We start from the raw sequence: 23,385 nt of genomic DNA on the forward strand, positions 1-23,385 counted from the left end.
GCCATACAAATTATGAAGATAAACTATTAGCCAGATTTTTCTTTCTTTTTCAGATAGACTGTATGCCTACCATGGTTTATTTACCCAGAGAACTAAAAGACTGCATATAACCTAAAATGTAGTTATTTCTACAGTAAATGTGTTTTCTTGGACTTTGACGATAACGATAATTAGATAATATTTTGCATCCTTTAAAAACATTTTTGTAAAATTCTTATCTAGTGTGGTCTTAATAGGATATTAATTGTAGCTTACTAATGAGATTAATGGAAACAGTTAAGAAATACAGGTCTTATCTCTCTATTATATAAAAAAAATCCTGGGAGAGAAAGACTAGGGAGACGAGATGTGATCTTCCGATCATAATGACACGACGCATTTTAAAAGTCTCACATACCGTCTTCTGTGTCGTCTTTTTTTCCTATGGCTTCCTCTGGACCTGACAGCAGCGGCAAACAGCAATAGATCGCCACACAGAACACATTAAATGTATGATATTCCAACTCTCTGCACATTTAGAATCCTAAGATTTATACTTGATATCACTTTCATGATAAATTGCAATAAAAGTATGTATGTTACATTTTACAGATAAATCGTTATTTTGGTTAAATAATATAATTACACACATCGGGGTGACATGGTGGCAGAGAAGTAGCACTGCTGTCTCGCAGGGAGTCATGTCGCTGGTATTCTCTGCCTGGAGTTTGCATGTTTTCCTTCTGGGTTTCCACAGTGTGCTCCGGTTTCCTTCCAAAGATATGCAGATTTGGTGACATTAAAATGACGCTAGTGTGTATGCAAGTGCTTGTATTCACCTTGCGATGAGCGGATGCTTGTCTAGGGATTGTTTCAGCCTCGTGCCCAATGCTTGCTGGAATGGACAAATCCCTGGATTGATGGATTTAATTATTAAACATCCTTTTCAGAGATGTTGCGGTAAGGTGTCATCAGGCAATTCACAACACAGCGAAGCCAAACCTGTTCTCACTGTGGTAATATCTCGCACTGCCACCTGGTGGATTCCTCCACCAGTAAAACGCTTGCGTAGCAGGAGCGTCTGCTGCAGCATGCATCACATCGCGTGAAGTATAAACCTGGCCTAAGTGTTAAACAGAAGGAAGACAATTATTCTAAGATGTATAATAATATTTTGGAGGTTACGTAGCATTATGAACTGATCATTTCAGAAGGATAACTAAGAAGTGCTTTGGCAGATCGAGTAAATCTACCCACAGTGGCAAATAGGAAAGGATAGGACAACAAACTTCCGAGGCACCCACATCTAACTATACAAATGCAGATGATGTTACAAGGGTGGATCTGAAATCCTAACCCTGCCTGTGCACACTAATATTTAACTCTAGCTAATGCAGAGAAGTGTGGACATTCAAATATATATATTTTTTTTTCCAACCTCGCTGTGGGCTCTGAGGTTTTAAAGAGTGAGACAGATCTTTGCCGAGTTTTCAATCAATGTCAACTTCCTACAATTAACTTCATGTGAATGCCCACCCATTCCCAACAACTCCATAGTAACATATTCCCTAAATATTCAAGCATTTGCATTATCTTGGTACCACATGTCGATGGTAGAGTCCATAGAACCTTACTTTTTGGACTTTTCATCCTTCCGTACTTTGGCATCAGCCTTGGCGCTTTTCAGTTCTCTCCTTGCATCTGTAAGCTGGTCCTTCTTGGCATCAATCTTAAAGACAAAAACCACATGATTAAAGAAACATACATCTAGGGTGATTCTAAACATGCTGCCACACAGGCACTGTAATCCAGGGAGGAATTTTAATCATCACACTCTTCTTAAAACTCACTCTCAATCATGCTACAATAAAGAACACAATGTGCAGGCTCCAAAAGATTCAGATACTGTATCCTGGCTTGCACAGTTTGTTCCATAAATAAACTTCCTGATTGGCAACATATTTTATTTGTTTGTTTCACACAAGAGCCATTCATCCAAAAATGAAAAGTGACCATGTGAAGGCAATGCTTAGACTACAGGTTAACAAAACAAGTTTTTATAAAAGCCTCTACCATGGAAATCTACTGAATAAGTAATCTTCAACAACAAAACAATCTTGTATCAAGAAAAACTAAAGATGTTATTGGGATATATTGAATTATATACTCAACTATGATCACAGATGAATGAGAGAAAACAAATACTACCTTTGCCTGAAGGTTCTGCATGGATTTTTCAAAAGTCTTCGGTGGGGCCCTCTGATGGTTACAAAGGATAGCAACAGCTCTGTTTGCTCGATTGTAGGACAGAATCTTAGCAGGGACATTCTCTTCAGCTGCAAATGGGTCAAACGATAATCATTTTCATGAAGTCGATACTTGTGCATCTGTCCAGTACAAAATGTCTTAACCTTTAACAAACTTTCACTAAGGCATGAATGCAATATAGATTTTCAACCAACCATTGCCGGACTACTGAATGTTTCAATACATATGACAGTAGAGAAAAGCCAAGCAAAATGACACCTTTTATTGGCTAACTAAAAAGATTACAATATGCAAGCTTTCGAGGCAACTCAGGCCTGAGTTGCCTCAAAAGCTTGCATATTGTAATCTTTTTAGTTAGCCAATAAAAGGTGTCATTTTGCTTGGCTTTTCTCTACATTCATAATGGCTAACACGGTACAACACCCTAGTACTACAAATACGTATGACAGAAAAAGTTTTGACAGCAGCGGCAGAACTCTATTGTACAGATCAAATCAAATGGTTTTAAAATGCTTACGGTTTGTGAGCTCCTTCAATTGCTGTTGCAAGGTAATGGAAGCATTATAGGTACGGAACACTTTGGCTGTAAGTCCATCCATCAGTTCTTGTAGGTGCTTGTTCAGTATTAATGTCTGAAAGAATGAATAATATTGTAATATAAAAAGCAAACTCAACAGACTTCTATGGTTGGAATTCTGCTACTATTTCAAAAGATCCCAAATAAATAAGAGATGTACATGTGGAACTTACAAAAATGAGCTAGAAAAAAATTGTACCCAAGAAACAGTAACAGGTAAGACTAAAACTAGATTTAAAGGTTTGGAGATCCCACTGGGCAGCGGTAGCTTAGCCAGTAAATAAACCTCATTAGCATCTAACAGGCTAGACAAAAAGACACTCGCTTAACAATAGGACTTGTGCTTTGTGTGGCTTTCTTAACAATCATCTTGGGATGTATTGAAGGTTATTGTGTAAGATAGTTATTTAAAATAAGCATCTCAAGTTATGTATGGAATGTTGCAAAAACACAAATGAACCGGCTACGATACTTCTAATCCATAAGGAATGACCAGTTTAAGGAATGAGGTACAGAACACAGAACAAAAAGTAACTTTAAGATGTAAGAATCAATGTCAATATATTTCTAAAAAGAAATGCCACGGAATTGCTCAAATAAAATTCCTGACCTCAGCTCCCATCAAGAACCTGTGCTGCACTTTGGAAGAGTGGAAACCTGAATCCATAGCAGTAAACCTTCCAAAATGCTTAAGACAACAAAAACATATCACTCCTACCTGGTGTGCAAAGATTGTATAAATCTACACAAAAAGACTTAAAAGCTGTAATCTTAAGAAAAGTGAGATCAAATATTAACAAATGAGTGCTGAACATTTGTGCGACCAGCATTTTAGTCAGTTTTAAGATTTTTTTTGGCAGATGAGCATCTCAAAGTTTCTTGGGTATGGACATTTTAAATGAGAATATAGATTAGATTAGAACACAGTCTTAAAGTATTATTTGAAATAAAGTGACATCAGAAAACTTAACAGGTCTAAAGACATCTATAAGGCAATAACATGCAAACACCTTTATTTGAATTTTGTTCCCTTTTTGTTTACTGCTATCAATGTTAACACTATTGTTAAAATATTGGAATTTTCTTTGTTTCCATCCAGTTTACAGTTGTCCTTCTCGGCAAGTAAACAATTGATAATGAATGAAATTTGCAATGGTGGAACAACCATTAGTGCATTTTTATCTAAGACAGCCTATCAGAAACTGACAAGAATAAGGTTTTTGAGTGAGTGAGTGAGTTCAGCCCACAAGTGGATACTTGACATGTGTAACATAAGAATTGGGAGTTTTCATGAACGTTATTGTTTACTTTTGTTCACGGTAGATGCTAATCCACTTTTATTGTATCAGGGATTATGTTTTCTCTGTTCTTCACAAAAACATTAGGATAAACTTCTCTACAACATGGAGTAATTATAAAAATAAAAAAAAATTCTCTGAGTATTCCTTTAAAACTAATTCTACACTGGCAGTCTATGCTACAACTCAGACTATTTAGGGCTCAAAATATCCTCCAGCTCTACACAAAAAGCTTCAAACTAAAATAGTAAAATTAAAATTATCACAGCTAAGCTTGATGCAGAACACTAGCAGACAATAGCCCCATATCTATATAATTAAAAAAGACAATTCTTTAAACCATTCAAACTCTAAGCTATTAGAGACAATGATCATTATTTAAAATCACACCATTTTCATTATGTCCCAGTCTGTGTCATCACAAATCTTTACTACCAAAACATTTTCCTTACTTATATATTTAAATGTCCATATAATTAAAACACACTTTCTATGCTGCCTAGAATTAAAGCCATGCTTCCAAGATATTTGCCAATTTGTTATTATACTCTCACCTTGAATATGATGGTCTGTCCAAATTATAAGATTACAGTGATCCCTCGCTATATCAAGCTTCAACTTTCGCGGCTTCACTCTATCGCAATTTTTTCTCATGCACGCTTACGTCACTACGCCTGCGCTTTCCGAGAATATTTATCTAAGCCCCACGATGGCTCCTAAACATGCTGCTTTTTCTAAGCCTTCTGACAATAAAACTAAGCGCCGGAGGAAGATGCTTACCATCCAGGAGAAGGTGAAACTCTTGGATATGATCAAAGATGGCAATACCCTACAAAAGCCTCCTCACGCATATGAAAAGACAGCGCCAGCAACTGCCTATCAAGATGTTCTTCAGCCGCGCACCCAGACACCCACTGCCTACTCCTAGTACTCCTTCAGCGGAAGAAGACAATGACGCACCTGCTGAAGATACTGCACCACCTTGTCACAGCTTGGGTCACAGATTTGCACAGAGACACAGGAGGTTGTAGAAAAAAAAAAACAACTTTATTCAAAGCACTGCAAACAAACATTTGTCTCTTTTCAAAAGTTTAAACGTGCTCCATGACAAGTCAGAGATGACAGTTCCGCCAGGAGCAGAGAATGTCAGAGAGAGAGAGAGAGAGAAACAAAACAACCAATTCCAAAGCTGAGAGGCGCTGCACAATACTTTTAAGTAAGCGGAGTACAGCGTGTGAGGTTTATTGCGCCTTATAGCGCAAGTAAGAAGGGTAAGGAGCAATGTGAAGGTAGACTGTCAGCGGTTTCAGGGGTTTTCCCAGGGGCGTCTGTGTCCTCTGAGGGTGCGATCAGCGCTCCAGCTTACAACCTGAAGACTCTCCTACTGAGCTCGTGCCTTCATAGGTTAGTGGTTGTGTGTAAGAACTGTGTTTGTGTGTATAATTAAATGTACAGTACAATAATAATATATTTGTAACGTCTAATGTGTCTTATTTTCTCTTATTTTATCTAATATATTGGGTAATATGAGTGTAATGGTGACTAAAGGGTGTTATTTCATGTCTAGAGGGCTCTACTAATAATGTTAAAAAACGTATTTAGAAGGTCATAAACAGGTTTTCTATACTCTAACTGCGAAAATATTCGATTTATAAATAAAGAATCCTACTTTGCGAAAATTCATTTATCGCGGTAGAGTCCGGAACGGATTAACCGTGATAAACGAGGGTTCAGTGTACTTTAGTTAATAGGTTATCTAAGATTAGATCAATACTCATAAAATGCCCCCCAAGATATTCTCATAACTTACTGTGAGTCGGTCAAAGAGGTCATCTTCAGGCTGTTTGTTTTCCATAAATAATTGAAGATTTTTGAAGACCTACAGAAAAATATGAAATAAATGGAATTATGTTGCTGCATCCTTTCAAATGCCTTGTATACCACACTTTATTCTGCATAACATCATCAGAATTGACAAACAGCATTCATAATGAAATCTACAGGTCACAACACAATGCAAGAGGTTATATATTGTTTAGCATTTTACTTTCTGGTCACCCAGTTCAAAGCACTGCACAATACTAGGGACACAAATATACAAATCATGTATAAACATAGATCACAAGACCTTCTGTGGCAAAACTTTACAAACAGTACAACACATTTGTTACTCTATTAAATTCAATCAAGTGAACAATCAGAATGCCTCGGCATTTGTATGTCTCCAAATTAGTCACTGACCTGAGAAGAACTACTTTTTCAGTCAGCCCAATAAAAATGATTTTCTCCAATAGATCAATTTCTTGCCATCAGAATAATCTAACCCCACTGGAATGTTTAGAGATCAGTAGGGACTGATGGGAGGGGATGGGGAGAGTCAAAAGACCCCACACATACCACAACACTAATGGCAGAATAGTGTTTTGCGTTTTAGTTAGAAAAGGCCATCTTTGTTCCAGTCTATGGCAGAAGATGAACAGTGCAGAGGATGTCATGCCTGACTGCAGGTCAGTTGCATTGTGATTCAAGTGACTCGTGTATCCAACAGTCATCCCTCACATTTTACAATTTTGTATGTTAGTCTAAACTAAATAACTCTTCTTACACATCCTAGCTTGTGCAAATACAGACAACTTCTTTGAATAAAGGTCCTATTTAAAACCGCTAACAAGGAACCTCTTCTCTTACCCTCTTTTCCACAGGAACTTTGTTGTAATAGCGAATGGAGTCCTTTCCCAGGAAGTCAAATTCAACTACAAATTCTTGTCCATCAAGCTCTGGGTGTAGTTTTATGTGCTCCACTCGCAATGAACAGCAGCCCACAGTGTCTGCCGTTTCCCCTTCTTCCTTCTCATTACCTGCTCTCAAAGCAAGCTGCAGAATTCATTTTTATTTTTTTTAAACTCGTCTTTAAATGGCCATTTTTGATTTTAAATAAAAGCAAACAAAAAGGCATACAACATATGCTGATTTCGTTTTCTTAGAAAGGTGATATTTACTGCTATCTGTACAAAAAGCAGCAACTGGCTTACTTCAAACAAATACAGTGACTATGCCATAGCTTTTTACATTTTTCATAGGAGATGTACGAAAAGGCAGGTCACTCACTTTGTCAATGAAGTACAATGCCACAGCTCTTTGCCTGATCTTCATTTCTTTGGATTTCCAATCTTCCTTGTATTGATTACGAATTCTATCAACACATTTCTTTAAAGAGCGAGCCGTTTCATACTTCTGCCAGTCCTTTTCTCCCTGGGGGTAGGGGGACGTAGTATTATGAATATTGGAGAAAAAAAAGGGTCTTTTTAATTCAATACAATACTCTTGAGGCACCAGTAGACCACTTTTGGTTCTCTTATCACATCTGCCAATTTATGAACACAATCCCACTACCTCACTTACTGCTGCATTCAGTTTGAAAACCAGAGTTCTTCCCACTAAACCCAATTAAAAACTATTTAAATTTTAAGTAATCCGAGGGAAGAAAATTCATCATGGCAGCACATGAAGAAGTTACAGAACAGTATTACATAAGAGGTAACTATGCAAAGATATTCATTGCAAAATATATTGAATGAGTATCACTTTTTTTCTAAATAAACTCTTTCACCAACTAAGCAAACTGAAACCAACAACAAGGGCTAACCAACAAGTGGAAATAAAATTTGGTACCAAAAATGGAGGTACCGATAGTTAGGAATGGGATAAACAGTAAAAGTCTGCATTAAGCAAAATTAATTTTGTACATGTGGAAAGAGTTAATGTCTGGTTTTGTAAAACATCCATGAAATTCTAGATTAGGTGTAACACAAAAATATGATTAGCATCTAATTTTACCTTTATCCTGGAGCTTGGATTCAGCATTATATACTTGATGGACCCCTGGATATTTTCAGTCCAAGAAACCAGCCAGGTCACCTTGTTATCATGTCTAACTTCTTTCCACTTGTGGCCAGCAGGGGGTTCTGGAACTTTAGAGTCTCTAACAATGAGAAAGCACAGGAGGAAAATAAACTAAACTTCAAGACTGAATACTCCTCTTGCATTTCAAATTTATTAACATTCTCAAAACTCCTGAATGTATTCAAGGGGTGAACCTCTACAGCCTACCAAGGCAATATCTGGGCACAAAGCTGGAAGCTATGCTGGATAAGGCACCATCCTTTAAATGGCTTCACACTGTATGAATTAACAGTTGCACATCGGATTAAAATGAACTTATGATGTTAACAGCAACAATGCACCAACTCTGTCAGTCTATAAATATTAAAATCTGAGTTTAGAATAAATTGTTTTGAAGAGCGCCCCCCCACACACACACCTTTTTAAAAGCAAAACTGATCACAACTGGTGTGATGCCATTTCAGGCATTCACTCTCAATTAACTTCATTAAAAAAAAAAAGTTGCTTACAACTTTTACAAGCAAGTTATTTACATCACCAATTAAATCATGTGTGACTCAAACAGGCAACAAACGTTAACATAAAAAAACAAGTCAAAAGATGCTAACAAAACAGTACTCACTTGCTGCAATTAATGATGATATCTTCTGGTTGAATTCGCCGTTTGAGCATTCCCATTTTAGGATGGTCTCCTCTACCTCTAAAAAGGCCAGGAGGTTCAATCCTAAAGTTGGCAATACGCTCCTTATGATTGTCCATGATACAGAATCCATATTCTTGCAGCGTGCGTTCATTTTCTTCTTTAATTTTCTAAACCCCACCCCCAATGAGAGCCATTAAAATTTGAAAACAAACTTCCTAAACAAAAAATGCTGTTATAAATCTGAATCTTTTACAGAAATTAAAAATACTCCATCTCAATAAAATTCTAGCTACTTAGGTAATGAGTAGGCAGAATTTTTTGTAGATGGTAAAACACCTGAATATATTTTCCTCTTATAAAACTGTTCCCTTAATTAAAGGAACAGCCATTTACAAAGAACCAACATAAAACAAAAAGTAAAACCTTTAAACATGTAATAAACATAAAAAGGCAAATAGTGACAGTAGATGTAAAAAAACACACTGCATTGTTAGACTAAAGGCTAAAGAAACAAAATATGCAAAGTAGAACAGCCAATGAAGTGGTTGAAAATTGAATTTGCAGCAAAACAGAAGCCCTTTGCAAGAAAATTAAATGGTGACAGAAGGTTTTCATGTGCTAAATCTGCATGCACCTTTAAGTGTTTTAAATAAATTTATCTTGGGGTTGACAAATCAGAAGTACTTATTCCAGTTAGGTGTATATATTTTGCTAAGTTATGTATTGTGGTCGTTCTGTTAACACCTTGCAGTTTTAATGTATGTCCTCAATCTTGGCACTCAAAATCCTAAAGCTGCATTACAGACAGAAATGATATTAGGAAATTCATCCACAGAGTTTGGATTGTGCATATCCTTAGATTCGCCTGCAAGAATCAAGACCCAGAAAAGGGTGGTTGCTAGGCTTCCTGTTTAGTGAGCATTCCTGAGGAGAATACATAGCAACATTCACAATGGTGTGTTTTGGTTTGTCATCCTGCAAAAATTATGTGCATGTCACATTTTACAAAAACAAAGTTAGCTCCTCTGCACTTATGTGATGTCAATAATTACCTTCATTATGCAGATCCAGAGAAAAAACAAGACACGGGTAAATGCTAAATAGTGAAGTGGGCCTTAGGGAGCAATATTCATTACTTTTCACTCCAAAAACCTTTAAAGCCCTCTTTTTAGCATGTCTTCCTATTGTAAAATTGCATGCAAAAAAATTAAGGTCACCGTCGCAAAAACAAAAAACTCAACTGCTTTGGATCATCACTAATCAGTTAAGGGCAAGGTAACTTACAAAATGACTGAACCAAAAAAGACGTGATGCAAAAGAAAAAGAAAAAAACTACATAATTGTAATAAACAGTTGACTTCCAAATCAGAAACATACAACTTCACCTGCAGTGAGCAATTAAAACGTAAAGGGGATGCAACTACTCTAACCATGATTTTATATGACAAAAGAACAGAGTTCAAAAATGAGACCTTCATATGGTTTATGGACTGAAGACTTTCAGTGCAGTTATGGAGGAACTATACACACACACCAATGAAAAAAAGGAGAGACAGAAGACTCGTTATCAAGATAAAAAACAAACAAATCGGCACACAGAGAGGAAAAAAAGATTACTGTTGGTACATATAAAAAAAAAATTAAATAAGGGTGTCAAGGAAGAAGAGAAAACATGATTTACTGTCCTAATGTAAATTAGGCTTTAATAAAACAAATCCAAGGTGTTATACGATATATGGACACCACGATTGAGTAACATTATGACTGTGACAGAGAAGTATTACATTAACATGAGATAGTGTGTATACTGAAGGTAGCAAAGGGTTACAAAATGGATATAAGTGTCAGCTAAATGACTGAATGTAAGCATTACAAGTAGAAAGGTCAAGTAGGTGAAGCAGTTTTAAGTACGCTAATTTCACATTACAAGCAGGTCCAAATAGGAGATTACGGTCAGAATGACATAGGCCAAATATATGCTCACTGCTTAAAGAGATCATATTAAGACAATATTAAGAAAAACATTAAAATGTCACTAAAGAGACTGAAAAATAGAGGAAGCACTTTGAAAGCGTGGCCCATTTTCGTCTTTGAGCAGGTACAAACAATTTGAGAGATATACTCAGTGACATGCAAAAAGGAGACAAAGCAGGCAAAGATGGCATTATTATATAAATGCACAACTGTGCAGTCAAAACAAAAGCTACGAAGAGAATAATTGAGATAAACATATTGAACTTGATTATTGGTGTTCTGATAAATATATACATATTAACATAAATATATTCATAATGTCAAATGTCTACCTGCTTTTCTTCCTTAGTCATCTGTTTTCTTGCTTCAGACTGTGCTTTAAAGTATTCGGCCATCTCGGTAAAATTGCACTTATTTAAGTCTGTAATCAGAGCCTTTTCTTCACTAGTCATTTCCTAACAGAATTTCCAAAAAAGAGAAACAAAATTAATCCCCAAAAAAGTGCAGTCTTCTATAATTAGTCATATTTCATATGATAAAAATGTAAACAAGACCTGTAAAGGTTCATGCAAAGTATTAGATTTGGTATTTTTTACAAAAAACCTAAACATACAAATCATTAGTTAAATCAGTTCACATTAAATGAGAACAACAAAGCTGGTGTTAAGAATAAAAAAAACCTCCATAAACTTGGGAATTTTTCAATTTGAAGATACTTCACTATATATTAGTCTTCTAATAAATTCTATAAAGCTTACTTATATTAAAAAAAAAAAAAAAAAAAAACTGGCACTTGTACTCCCAGTGCCTCAATAGCTCCAACTGTAAAAACACAACTCTAAAGAAAAGCATTAAAACTGACAAACTACACCCACTTTAAAGTAGGAAAGGTTTAGATTTAAGAAAACTGTGCCTTGTGTGTTTCTAAGTCATGCTTGTGACAATAAAAGTAAACTGGTAACTCCAGTAACTCCACATTATCAGATTCTTTGTACTATTTTCTCAAGGTAAGGATACCTTTCTTGCTCACTTCTCTGCTCATAGCAGCGATTGTGGAGTTAAGACAATCTCGCCTTTCACCAAGCTATAGCCCTGTTATTGCACTTGTCCTACTGCAATTCCATTTCTTCAGCAGTTATGCAATGCCATGGCTTATAATAAATGACATTCTCAAATTAAATGATGATTTTTTCCTCAACACTAGAATTACCAGAGCCTACGAAAAAACTCGTAGATCCGTCCCACCTTATATCGCTTCACACTTCTATTAGCGTCTTTTGTCCTGTAAATTTGTTGATAAGCAGCAAGCAGCATACTATCACATCCCCCACCCCGCACAGTTTTCTCAGCTCAAATCTGTTTACCTGCGTGTCAGTTGCTTGGAGTTGTATAGAGTGAGAAGTCAAGCAAAATGACCCCTTTTATAAATACTATATCGTTATTTGGAACACATGCATTTCATGCGTGTTCCGTGTCTACAACGATCTATGTAAATACATCGTTAAAACAAAAGTTTTTCATGTTTTGGTAATAATTGACAAAATGTAAACATGAAGTATATAATGTGTGAAGCCTGAATTCCAAATATCAAAGAAACACTTTCACAAAAGGTACAAATATAACAGAACAAATGCGCTTTTATTCAAAAATATAGCTGCAGAAAAACAACCCACATTTACCTGCGACATTGACACGCAATTGCTACGACAGCTTTGGTGGCACAATGTCATCAGCTGTTGACTTGTAATCAAAGCTTCACGGGTTCGATCCTGGCCGAGTCCGTTTTGAGAAGTGATCTGCTCTTATTCTTACTATTTTAGAATAAAAACATACATTTGATTCCAGTCTATAACAGCCGGTGTAATTTATGATACTTGTAATGGTTAGCTTTGTTTTTTTCTACTCTGTCATCCTCTCAGCCGCGTTCACGTTCCCAACAGCGCATTTGACACTGCTGTTTTCACATGCTATAACAGAGGTAGACTCAACTCATGCCGACGATTCTACATCGAATCAAGAATGCACTTTCGCCATCGCTGTACTTTGTATATGTACATGGGAAGCTCTGCACTCGTGACTTTACGCTGTAGATCTGGCTCTTACATACAAAGGATGGTGCATGTGCCCAAAACATTAACATTTATGTTACTTACATAAAAGCAAGATCCGATGTAGAACCGTCATCATGTAAGTAAATAACTCAAGGTAAATAACATTCGATTTATCTATTTACCTTTATTTACTTACTTCCTACAGCGTAAAGTCACGAGTGCAGAGCTTCCCATGTACATATACAAAGTACAGCGATGGCAAAGTACATTCTTGATCCGATGTAGAACCCTCGTCATGCAAGTAAATAACTCAAGGTAAATAGCTAAACAACATTAGATCTGGCTTTTATGTAAGTAACATATAAATGTTAATGTTTTGGGCACATGCACCGTCCTTTGTATGTAAGAGCCAGATCTACAGCATAAAGTCACAAGTGAACTGCAGAGCTTCCTCTGTTTGATCGTCAAGGGTATGCTCACAAATTATACATGTAATGTCACAAAAATACCTGCTGACACTTTAGTACGCGAGCAATGGTATGAGAATGCAGTTAGACTTTTTTTGGGCACATACACCACGCTAGTGTTTAGATCTGGAAGGTGTAGCATTGGTGAAATAAATAACATGCGAGCTATAGCGCGTCTTTATGTGATCCAAATAAATAACATGTGAGCTATAGCGCATCTTCATGTGAAAACAGCAGTGTCAGATGGGGAGGGGGTGTAGAATAGCTAACCTTTACAAGTATCAGAAATTACACCGGCTGTTACAGACTGAAATCAAATGTATGTTTTTATTCTAAAATAGTAAGAATAAGTTCACTTCTCAAAACGGAGCCGTGTGGGATCGAACTCGTGACCTTTTGACTCCCAGTCAGCAGCTGATACCGTTGTGCCACGGCAGTTACATTTTTGAATAAAAGCGCACTTGTTCTGTTATATTTGTACCTTTTGTGAAAGTGTTTTTGATATTTGGACTTCAGGCTTCATACATTATATAGTTTATGCCTACATTTTGTCATTTACTACTAGAATATGAAAAACGTTTGTTTGAAAAATGTGTTTACACAGATTACTGTAGAAACGGAACACACATGAAATGCATGTGTTCCAAATAACGATCTATAATTTCCACTCTAAAACTCCACTTCCAGATAATCAAGGCATGAGCTGGGAGAAGTTCGTACACGTTCTAAGTCGATGGGGGGGGGGGGGGGGGATGGAGATGGAATAGCCGGCTGCTTGCAGCTTGTCTTTATCGGCACATTTAGAGGACAAAAGATGCTGGCGGAGAGGTGCGAATGGATTTAAGAAGTGATTTAAGGTGGGACGGATCTATGAGTTTTTCGTAGGCTCTGGTAATTCTAGTGTTAATGGCACCTGTATTTCATCTGTTACATTGTGTTATTTTACATTTCCTACTAGGCAAGATGCACACCCAAATGTTCTGGCTTCCACAGATTGGCAAATACAATCAATCAAGTACAGATACTCCTGATCTCAACTAGTTACTGTGTATAAAGCACACCTGTCCACAGAATTGTGCACGCCATTGTTTACCTATTACTACTTCCGCACAATACGCTGCAAGGTACATGCATTGGAACAACTCTCCCTTTTGCTAGTACATATTTTTCCGTAGCACCACGTGTCATGCCGCATTTTGAAATCATAGCATCAGATACCTTCATCTTTAATAGTGGTTCAGAACTTTTCTCTTGTTATTAAACTACTATGCATTGTTATGGCTGATAAACATATGCATGTAGTGTTGGAATTGTCACAAAAACTTGAAATTATTAAATGTTTACGAAATGGTAAAAGCGCTTCTAGTACTGCTTCAATTTACGGAGTAGGAAGAAAAACAGTGAACAATATAAAGCGTGATGCCGAAAAAATTGAAAAATGGAAACCACTCACGGCAATGTTAATGTTCTTCTGCATTGCAATTTTTTTTTAGATTGTTTTATGATGTTTTGTTAATATATTGTGACATGCAGGCAGCTTGTGATGCACTGTGTGGCAGTAGAAAGGGCGGAATGCTGTGTAAGTGATTGGACTGGGTGAAGGGCAGGCCTCTTACGAGATGAGTGACAGGAGAAGAAGTGAGGAGAAAAAGGAAGGTGCGGTGGAAGGAAGCTGAGTAGGGAGATAGGAGACAATAAGCAGGAGTGGTTAAAGTAGAGAGAAAAAAAAAAGGGAATGCAAGTGACAGGAGATAAACTTATTGTTAGGGAAAGCTTTGTTTTGTTTTTGGAGGTGTGCTCCATAACCCAGATAACTGAGTAGAAGACAGGACTCAGTTTGTTACTAAACGAAGATTCCAAGTAAAACATAGAAAACACTAGTACCTTTTGAGTTGTATTACCGCATACACTCACATATAAGTCGGGTCTTGAAGCCCAAAAAAAATTTATAAAAAGACCCCAACTTATACGCTTGGTCAAAATTGCGACACTTAAATTTTTTTTTTCTTCATCTTCTTGCTTCCTCCAGTTTCTCAGACACATCGAATTTTGTTGCAGCAGTGCAGTTACCAATTTCATTCGCCACTTCAATGACTTAATTTAAAACCAGCTTCACATTTTCTTTTGATCAAATGCTCCATCATAGATAAGGGAAGTTCTTACGATAAAGGTGTATGAGGGTGTAAGATACAAAAAACACAAAACAGTGCAAACGTCGATACGGAATAGTTACTGTGTGGTCACGTAGGCACAATACATAGAAAAAAAGAGGCAGTGTGGTTATACTCTTAGGTGGGTGGTAGCATATCAAACTCTTGGACCAACAGCGTGAGCTTTCCACAATCGACTTGTATGACCGATATTATAAAATATTGGAAATTATACGGTGCAAATCAAGCACCGACTTATCTGCAGGAGAACTTAAATGCGAGTATATATGGTATATAAATAAAATTAACTTAGTCATTTTTTTTTTTTTGTAAATGACTAACCTATAGTATTAACTATTTGCTAAACTAATCTACACTATATCATTTTTAAAGTAACTGTTCTGGTATCTATCAAGGCCTCGGTCCCAACCCCTGATGGATAATCAAAGTTTTATTGTATATAAATATTAATACATTTTCTGATTTGATTCTGGTTTGCTGACATCTTTACCCAAATTGACAACATCTGAAATACAACTGGCTCTATTTCTTTGGTTTGTTCAGTTGGAGCACAGACAAGTGACGTGACCTGCTAGTGGTTACATGTCAGTAGAGGGTTATGAACCCCACAACCTTAGGGTTTGAAGTCCAAAGCCTTAGCCACACCACAACACTGCCACAACAGTAACAGCTCCTTTAAAATACTAGTATAGCCATCAAGAAGTTATCCAACTATCATTTAAGTAAATTAGTACTGGCATTCATAAAGCTCAAAATACAATACAGGGCATGAATTTCATTGTGTAAAAGACAGGAGGGATCTCCCCAGTGTAACAACAAATGGGGGAAATTTTATAATTTAAGAGGATTCTGTCATAAGGTTTATAAAGGATGATAATCAACATGGACTACTTAATTAATCTTACCAAGTACACATTACAAATTTATTCTGACTTATTCTCTCCAGTAAATGAAAATACTGCTTACCGAACATAAAAATTCAAACATTATATCTGTACTGTTGAACAAGTAAATTCCAAGTTATTTAAAAAAAAATCTTTAAATCAGTTTTTTGTAACTAAATACTTTTAACATTTGCTGTTTAAAAACAAACTAAAGAATAACAGACAAGTCAAACCGATTCAATTTTCAAATGTCACAAAATCCTGGAATTTTTTTTTTTTTTTTTTTAAAACATTTATCCAAACTCAATTTTCTGCGTGAAATCAATTTTGTCAGCTTTACAGCAATTTATTATTCAAGAACTCCTGCAAAATCGCCCTATGTTGTGCTGTTTTCAAAGTATCTTACATGACTGATCAGACTTTATTGCTTAGTCTGTGTACTAGTCCAGAAGCAGAATATCAGCTGGACCTGTGGTTTAACTGATAAGACTGCATTACACTCCAAAAATACCTTTCAAATATGACGACATACGCGCTTTCAGCATGTACGGAGCTATTTATGAATTAACTCCATAATGGGATAAAATTGGTATCAACGAAAGCCAATGTGTGTTTGGCCAATTTTCTTTATAGTAATAAGCACCATTTGCAGAGTTGCACGCCAAAATTTTTCTGTCTTAAAGACAAAGTATTTCTAGATGTGACTTTTGTTTATCTTTGACATGTGGTGATGCGGTGCTGTATCATCATTACTGTAAATCACTTTTATATGTAGTTCTTAGTCACATTTTTCTCATACATTACTTTGCTTCCTGGAGTAATTTGTCTATTTGAAATCACTGATGAGCATATTACCGACTGTCAAAGTATCACCAATGCTGAAAAAAAGCTGGAACTGTTAGGTTTTTGGAAAACACTGGCATCACCCAAGTACTAAAAGTATCTGTTCTTTTGACATCCCTAGAGCAGACTGATGCACCATGAACCAATTGCCAATGTTTTTTTAAGGCATGATGAGTTGCTCTTGTGGAGAATTTGGTAATAAAAAAAAAAAAAAAAAAAAATGGAGGAAGAAGTTCTAGAGTGAGTAAACTCAAAAATACTCACAGATATCAGATTGTAAATACATGGGGAGAACACAAAGATTCCATGTAGAATCTGGCGCTTTGAGGCAAGAATGCCAGCAGTGCAATACCACTTCACCTATGTAAAAACATCACAAAACTTCAACCTGATTAAACAAGGTGAACTGGCATTGCTAAAGTGGCCTCTGTGTGTGCTCGCCCTATGATGGGCTTGTACCCTGTCTAGGAATTGTTTCTACCTTGTGTCCAATCTTTAACACTAGAATTACCAGAGTCTACGAAAAAACTCGTAGATCCGGCCCACCTTAAAACCGTTCTCACCTCTCTTTTGTCTTCTAAATGTGCCGATTAAGACGAGCAGTAAAAAGCCAGCTATTCCATCCCCCACCATCGCAAAAGGTTCGCTAAGTTTTCCCAGCTCATGCCTTGTTTGATTATCTGAGAGTGACTGAACTTGAGTTTTAGAGTTGAAATAATAGATCGTTATTTGGAACACACGCATTTCATGTGTGTTCCATTTCTACAGTAATCTGTGTAAACACATTGTTAAAACAAACTTTTTAATATTTTAGTAATAAATGTTACAAAATGTAGGCATAAACTATAGAATGTGTGAAGCCTGACAGCCAAACATCAAATAAACACTTTCACAAAAGCTTCAAGGATGTAACACCACCTTCCATGGAGTAACGCTGAGATTTGCTGACTCAGAGCACGGCAGCTCTGCCGCGCCGTACAGACCAGAGTTCGATTCCCTGCTGGGGAGAGTTTTTTTTTTCTTTGTAGCCTCAAATGGACATAAAATTTATAAATTGGTATGCACTGCAAATCGTTAAGTTTAAAATGTCGATCGCGGTTATTTCTGTTGATCAATTCATGCTTTTTTACTTAGAGTCACAACAGGAGCTTATTCAGCTTCTGATCTGACTCTAAGTAACAGCGCCAGTATAAATCACACCCAATCTGACGCTGTTCGTTTTCAAATAATATTGCATTACTTCGACGAGGTTTTCTGACTGGTACTATTCGCGTCATAAAATGATTTCTTCAAAATGTCACATGTATTTGTTTTGAGATAATGAATAGAGCTGCAAATTACAGGTGCTTGTTCATTGTAATAGGAACCATAGCACAGAGAGGTGTGTACAATGCAACACAAGTACATGTCGTAAATGTAGGAAAGGCGCTCCTTGGGTGAGCTATAGCGTGTCTTGTCAGATGGGGAGTGTCCGATGATTGCATATAGCGCTGAAGTTACTGCTCTTTACTATGCTTTCCTCTGCACGTCCTGGAGTACAAAAGAAACAGCATACAACAACATGTGGGGACTGGCAAGATTGGGGGAAAAAAAAAAACACGGTCGTATGTATCGTGATACTTTGCAGAGCTATAGCGCGTCTTTATGTGAAAACAGCAGTGTCAGATGGAGTAGGGAAGGATCCTGAATGCGACTGACAGAAAAGTGAATAAAAAAACAAAAACAAAGCTAACCGTTAAAAATATCATAAATTACATCGGCTGTTACAGACTGAAATCAAATGTATCTTTTTATTCTAAACTAGTAAAAATAAGAGTAGTTCACTTCTCAACAGGAAGTCGTGCAGGATCGAACTCGTGACCTTTTGAATCCCAGTCAGCAACTGATACTGTTGCGCCACGGGGCCGTCGTAGTAAAGGAATGTCAATGTCGCACACTAAGACGGCTTTTTTTTTCTGCAGTTATATTTTTGAATAAAAGCGCACTTGTTCTTTTATATTTGTACCTTTTGTGAAAGTGTTTCTTTGATATTTGGACTTCAGGCTTCATACATTATATAGTTTATGCCTACATCTTGTCATTTACTACTAGAATATAAAAAACGTTTGTTTTAAAAATGTGTTTACACAGGTTACTATAGAAAACGGAACACACATGAAATGCGTGTGTACAAAATAACGATCTATTATTTCCACTCTAAAACTCCACTTCACTCCCAGATAATCAGTTGGTGGGGGGATGGAATAGTCGGCTGTTTGCAGCTTGTCTTTATCTGCACATTTAGAGGACAAAGGACGCTGGCGGAGAGGTGCAAACGGATTTAAGAAGTGATTTAAGGTGGGACGGATCTACGAGTTTTTTCATAGGCTCTGGTAATTCTAGTGTTAATGGAATAAGCTCCAGCTGCCCCAGAGAACCTACCCTGCATAAACAGGTTAGGAAGATGCATAGATGGCTGTATATATGCTTATAACATCTTTTCATTTCTCGTCACATGACTCCATGCTATGTACGTGCACAACATTCTCTCAAAGAAGCAATCCTGTGCAATATTAATCCAGCAGCAGGCGGCAATATCTTTGCAAAATGATAAAATAAGCTTCCATACAGAGTAAAACAATATAAGCAAAATCACATCAATTTTAAAGTTATCTACAGAACAGAGACAGCAATTCACATTTCGGCATCAACAATTATTGTCTGTAATAGCACTTGGTGATGGACTTTCCTGGTGAATCCATGCCCTTTGGGTATGGTGCCAGAAGTAAAAAGCACAGTCAATCTCCTTTAAAAATGGCCAAATGCCACAATATTCTTTTGCTTTTTTCTGTCTATTATAAAAAAATCTTGGAAGGAGACGAGACGCGATTTTCTCAGAGACACTTTCACGTCCCGAGACACGAGACTTTGTGCCAAGAAATGTAACCATTCCCGGGGCCAGAAATAAAAGAGTAGATGACAAAGTAGAACGTCGTAAAGAATTCAAAAACGTAGGCGTGGTACACATGCAGAGCAGGTTAGAGATAATGGAAGTGGAAAAATTAAAAAGGATAGTAAAGGTCGCATTAGCGCAAAGAAACAGAAATTATTCTGTGAAATAACAGAACAGCGAAAAGATCGAATATATTGTTTGGATTTAAACTAAGTCGAAGACTTGTAGATCGTCTAATTTGTGTTGCCATCAGGGAAAAGTAGTGTTTCTTCCCAATGAAGAGGCGTATCTGTGAGAATTAAAAGATTGTTTGGTGAAAGTGGAATTCCATGAGAAAAAAAATTTCATGCCCTGTCAGACAAGAACTTATGCAAAGAGATTCAGAAAAGTCCCGCCCACATAATATTGTCAGACACATTTCTTGGAGAAAGAAAAAAAAAACCATATTCACTCACGGGCAGTTATACGTTTTCGTTGTCACAATGTAATTCCAAACACGGAATCAAAATTCAATGCGATATTGGCAAAAAGGTAAAAGCAAAAAGAGAATATATGGACATAGGTGATATGACAGAAGTACAGTGCATCCGGAAAGTACTCACAGCGCATCACTTTTTCCACATTTTATTATGTTACAACCTTATTCCAAAATGGATTAAATTCATTTTTTCCTCAGAATTCTGCACACAACACCCCATAATGACAATGTGAAAAAAGTTTACTTGAGGTTTTTGCAAATTTATTAAAAATTTAAAAACTGAGAAATCACATGTACATAAGTATTCACAGCCTTTGCTCAAGACTCTGTCGATGCACCTTTGGCAGCAATTACAGCCTCAAGTGTTTTTGAATATGATGTCACAAGCTTGGCACACCTATCCTTGGCCAGTTTCGCCCATTCCTCTTTGCAGCACCTCTCAAGCTCCATCCGGCTGGATGGGAAGCATCGGTGCACAGCCATTTTAAGATCTCTCCAGAGATGTTCAATCGGATTCAAGTCTGGGCTCTGGCTGGGCCACTCAAGGACATTCAAAGAGTTATCCTGAAGCCACTCCTTTGATATCTTGGCTGTGTGCTTAGGGTCGTTGTCCTGCTGAAAGATGAACAGTCACCCCAGTCTGAGGTCAAGAGCGCTCTGGAGCAGGTTTTCATCCAGGATGTCTCTGTACATTGCTGCAGTCATCTTTCCCTTTATCCTGACTAGTCTCCCAGTTCCTGCCGCTGAAAAACATCCCCACAGCATGATGCTGCCATCACCATGCTTCACTGTAGGGATGGTGCCAGGTTTCCTCCAAACGTGACGCCTGGCATTCACACCAAAGAGTTCAATCTTTGTCTCATCAGACCAGAGAATTTTCTTTCTCATGGTCTGAGAGTCCTTCAGGTGCCTTTTGGCAAACTCCAGGCGGGCTGCCATGTGCCTTTTACTAAGGAGTGGCTTCCATCTGGCCACTCTACCATACAGGTCTGATTGGTAGATTGCTGCAGAGATGGTTGTCCTTCTGCAAGGTTCTCCTCTCTCCACAGAGGACCTCTGGAGCTCCGACAGAGGGACCATCGGGTTCTTGGTCACCTCCCTGACTAAGGCCCTTCTCCCCCAATCGCTCAGTTTAGATGGCCGGCCAGCTCTAGGAAGAGTCCTGGTGGTTTCGAACTTCTTCCACTTACGGATAATGGATTCCACTGTGCTCATTGAGACCTTCAAAGCAGCATTTTTCTGTAACCTTCCCCAGATTTGTGCCTCGAGACAATCCTGTCTCGGGGGGTCTACAGACAATTCCTTTCACTTCATGCTTGGTTTGTGCTCTGACATGAACTGTCAACTGTGGGACCTTATATAGACAGGTGTGTGCCTTTCCAAATCATGTCCAACCAACTGAATTTACCACAGGTGGACTCCAATTAAGCTGCAGAAACATCTCAAGGATGATCAGGGGAAACAGGATGCACCTGAGCTCAATTTTGAGCTTCATGGCAAAGGCTGTGAATACTTATGTACATGTGCTTTCTCAATTTTTTTTTATTTTTAAATAAATTTGCAAAAATCTCAAGTTAACTTTTTTCACGTTGTCATTATGGGGTGTTGTGTGTAGAATTCTGAGAAAAAAACATGAATTTTATCCATTCTGGAATAAGGCTGTAACATAACAAAATGTGGAAAAAATGATGCGCTGTGAATACTTTCCGGATGCAGTGTTATGTAGATATTGTTTGGATTTAAACCAAGTGTGACACTTGTAGATCACCTAATTTGTGTTGCCATCAGGGAAAAGTAGTGTTTCTTCCCAGTGAAGAGGCCTATCCTCGAGAATTATAAGTTTTGTTGTTTGGTGAAAGTGAAATCCACATATGCGTGCGGCTGGGAAGTGAAGTTGGCGCGTTGTGCAGGCAGGAGGGAGGGGGTTGGCGAAGAAAGCGAGCAAGGGGCATTGCCCCCCTAGTCGTCTTAAAAGAACATTGATAACGTTATGCAATGTGTATAGTCAAGACGCGGGTCAATATTCTAACATTTTTGGTTTGAAAAGTGGACATATTTGGTAAGTTTTAAAGCTTATGTTTACAATGGGGCCCCCCAATACCTATTCGCTCCATAATAAAAGCTATAAAAGGTTTTTTTTTTTAATTTTTAAAAATATGCTAACTTTTAGAACAATTTAATTTGGCAAATTAATATATAGAATGACTGAAGAAATAACTGACTTGAAAAATACCAAACATATCCTTTAATTTATCTGCAACAGGCTTTGCAACCTTTAAATAATGAATAGCATGTTTATATTTAAAGTTTAAATGTTTAAGCCATACCCTTAACCCTAAACAGTGCCCCAATAAACAGGTAGCGGGGAGTGAAAGTTTTTAGAAACAATTTTACACCAAAAAAAAATAATAAAATTTTGACTTCTCATTTCTATCTCCTCAAATGAGCTGTTTTACTGTGGCAGCAAAAGTTACCTTCCGCCAATCCTTGAAAAAGTTTTTTCGAAAAATGCCCTTGGTAGTGTATTCATGGTCCAACATTTTGGCAAAAAATGTAGCAACTTCCTCTGCCTTTGGACTTAGTTTAAGAAGTTTACCTGAAATCATTTAAAAATAGAAATGAACATGAACATTTAAAATAACTTTTTATAAGCAATACTTTCATGTAATTACCATCTCTTTCTCCATGTTTCAAACCACATAGCATTTAAAAATGCTCACCATCATAGTAGAATTTAACTTTACTTGAAAGAGGCTCATAAGGAGGTGCAAATACTGGTCCTTTGTGTTCGAGGAATTTCCATTTTACACCATCAGTGTACCTTTCTTCTTCCCACCTGTAAGCAAAAAAAGAGAAAAGTTCAGATAAGGGCCATGGCCAACAGACCACTTGACACCTTCAGACCAACCCAGCATTT

The 23,385-nt window shown here is 37.2% G+C and overlaps 1 protein-coding gene across 1 annotated transcript in view; it reads right to left on the bottom strand.

Moving 5' to 3' along the window:
• Positions 1 to 23,385, bottom strand: part of LOC114659335 (DNA topoisomerase 1-like) — an 85,713-nt gene that overhangs the window by 9,657 nt on the left and 52,671 nt on the right. Inside the window, exons 9-19 of the mRNA XM_028811766.2 lie at positions 23,189 to 23,304; positions 22,943 to 23,064; positions 10,975 to 11,097; positions 8,648 to 8,835; positions 7,960 to 8,104; positions 7,231 to 7,374; positions 6,811 to 6,996; positions 5,933 to 6,001; positions 2,765 to 2,879; positions 2,188 to 2,315; positions 1,614 to 1,708 (exon numbers count right to left, since the gene is read on the bottom strand). Coding sequence (XP_028667599.1) covers positions 1,614 to 1,708; positions 2,188 to 2,315; positions 2,765 to 2,879; positions 5,933 to 6,001; positions 6,811 to 6,996; positions 7,231 to 7,374; positions 7,960 to 8,104; positions 8,648 to 8,835; positions 10,975 to 11,097; positions 22,943 to 23,064; positions 23,189 to 23,304 — 1,431 coding nt within the window. The remainder of the gene's footprint in view (positions 1 to 1,613; positions 1,709 to 2,187; positions 2,316 to 2,764; positions 2,880 to 5,932; positions 6,002 to 6,810; positions 6,997 to 7,230; positions 7,375 to 7,959; positions 8,105 to 8,647; positions 8,836 to 10,974; positions 11,098 to 22,942; positions 23,065 to 23,188; positions 23,305 to 23,385) is intronic.

The sequence above is a fragment of the Erpetoichthys calabaricus genome, chromosome 10 (assembly GCF_900747795.2).
Source record: "Erpetoichthys calabaricus chromosome 10, fErpCal1.3, whole genome shotgun sequence".
NCBI classification, from domain to species: domain Eukaryota; kingdom Metazoa; phylum Chordata; class Cladistia; order Polypteriformes; family Polypteridae; genus Erpetoichthys; species Erpetoichthys calabaricus.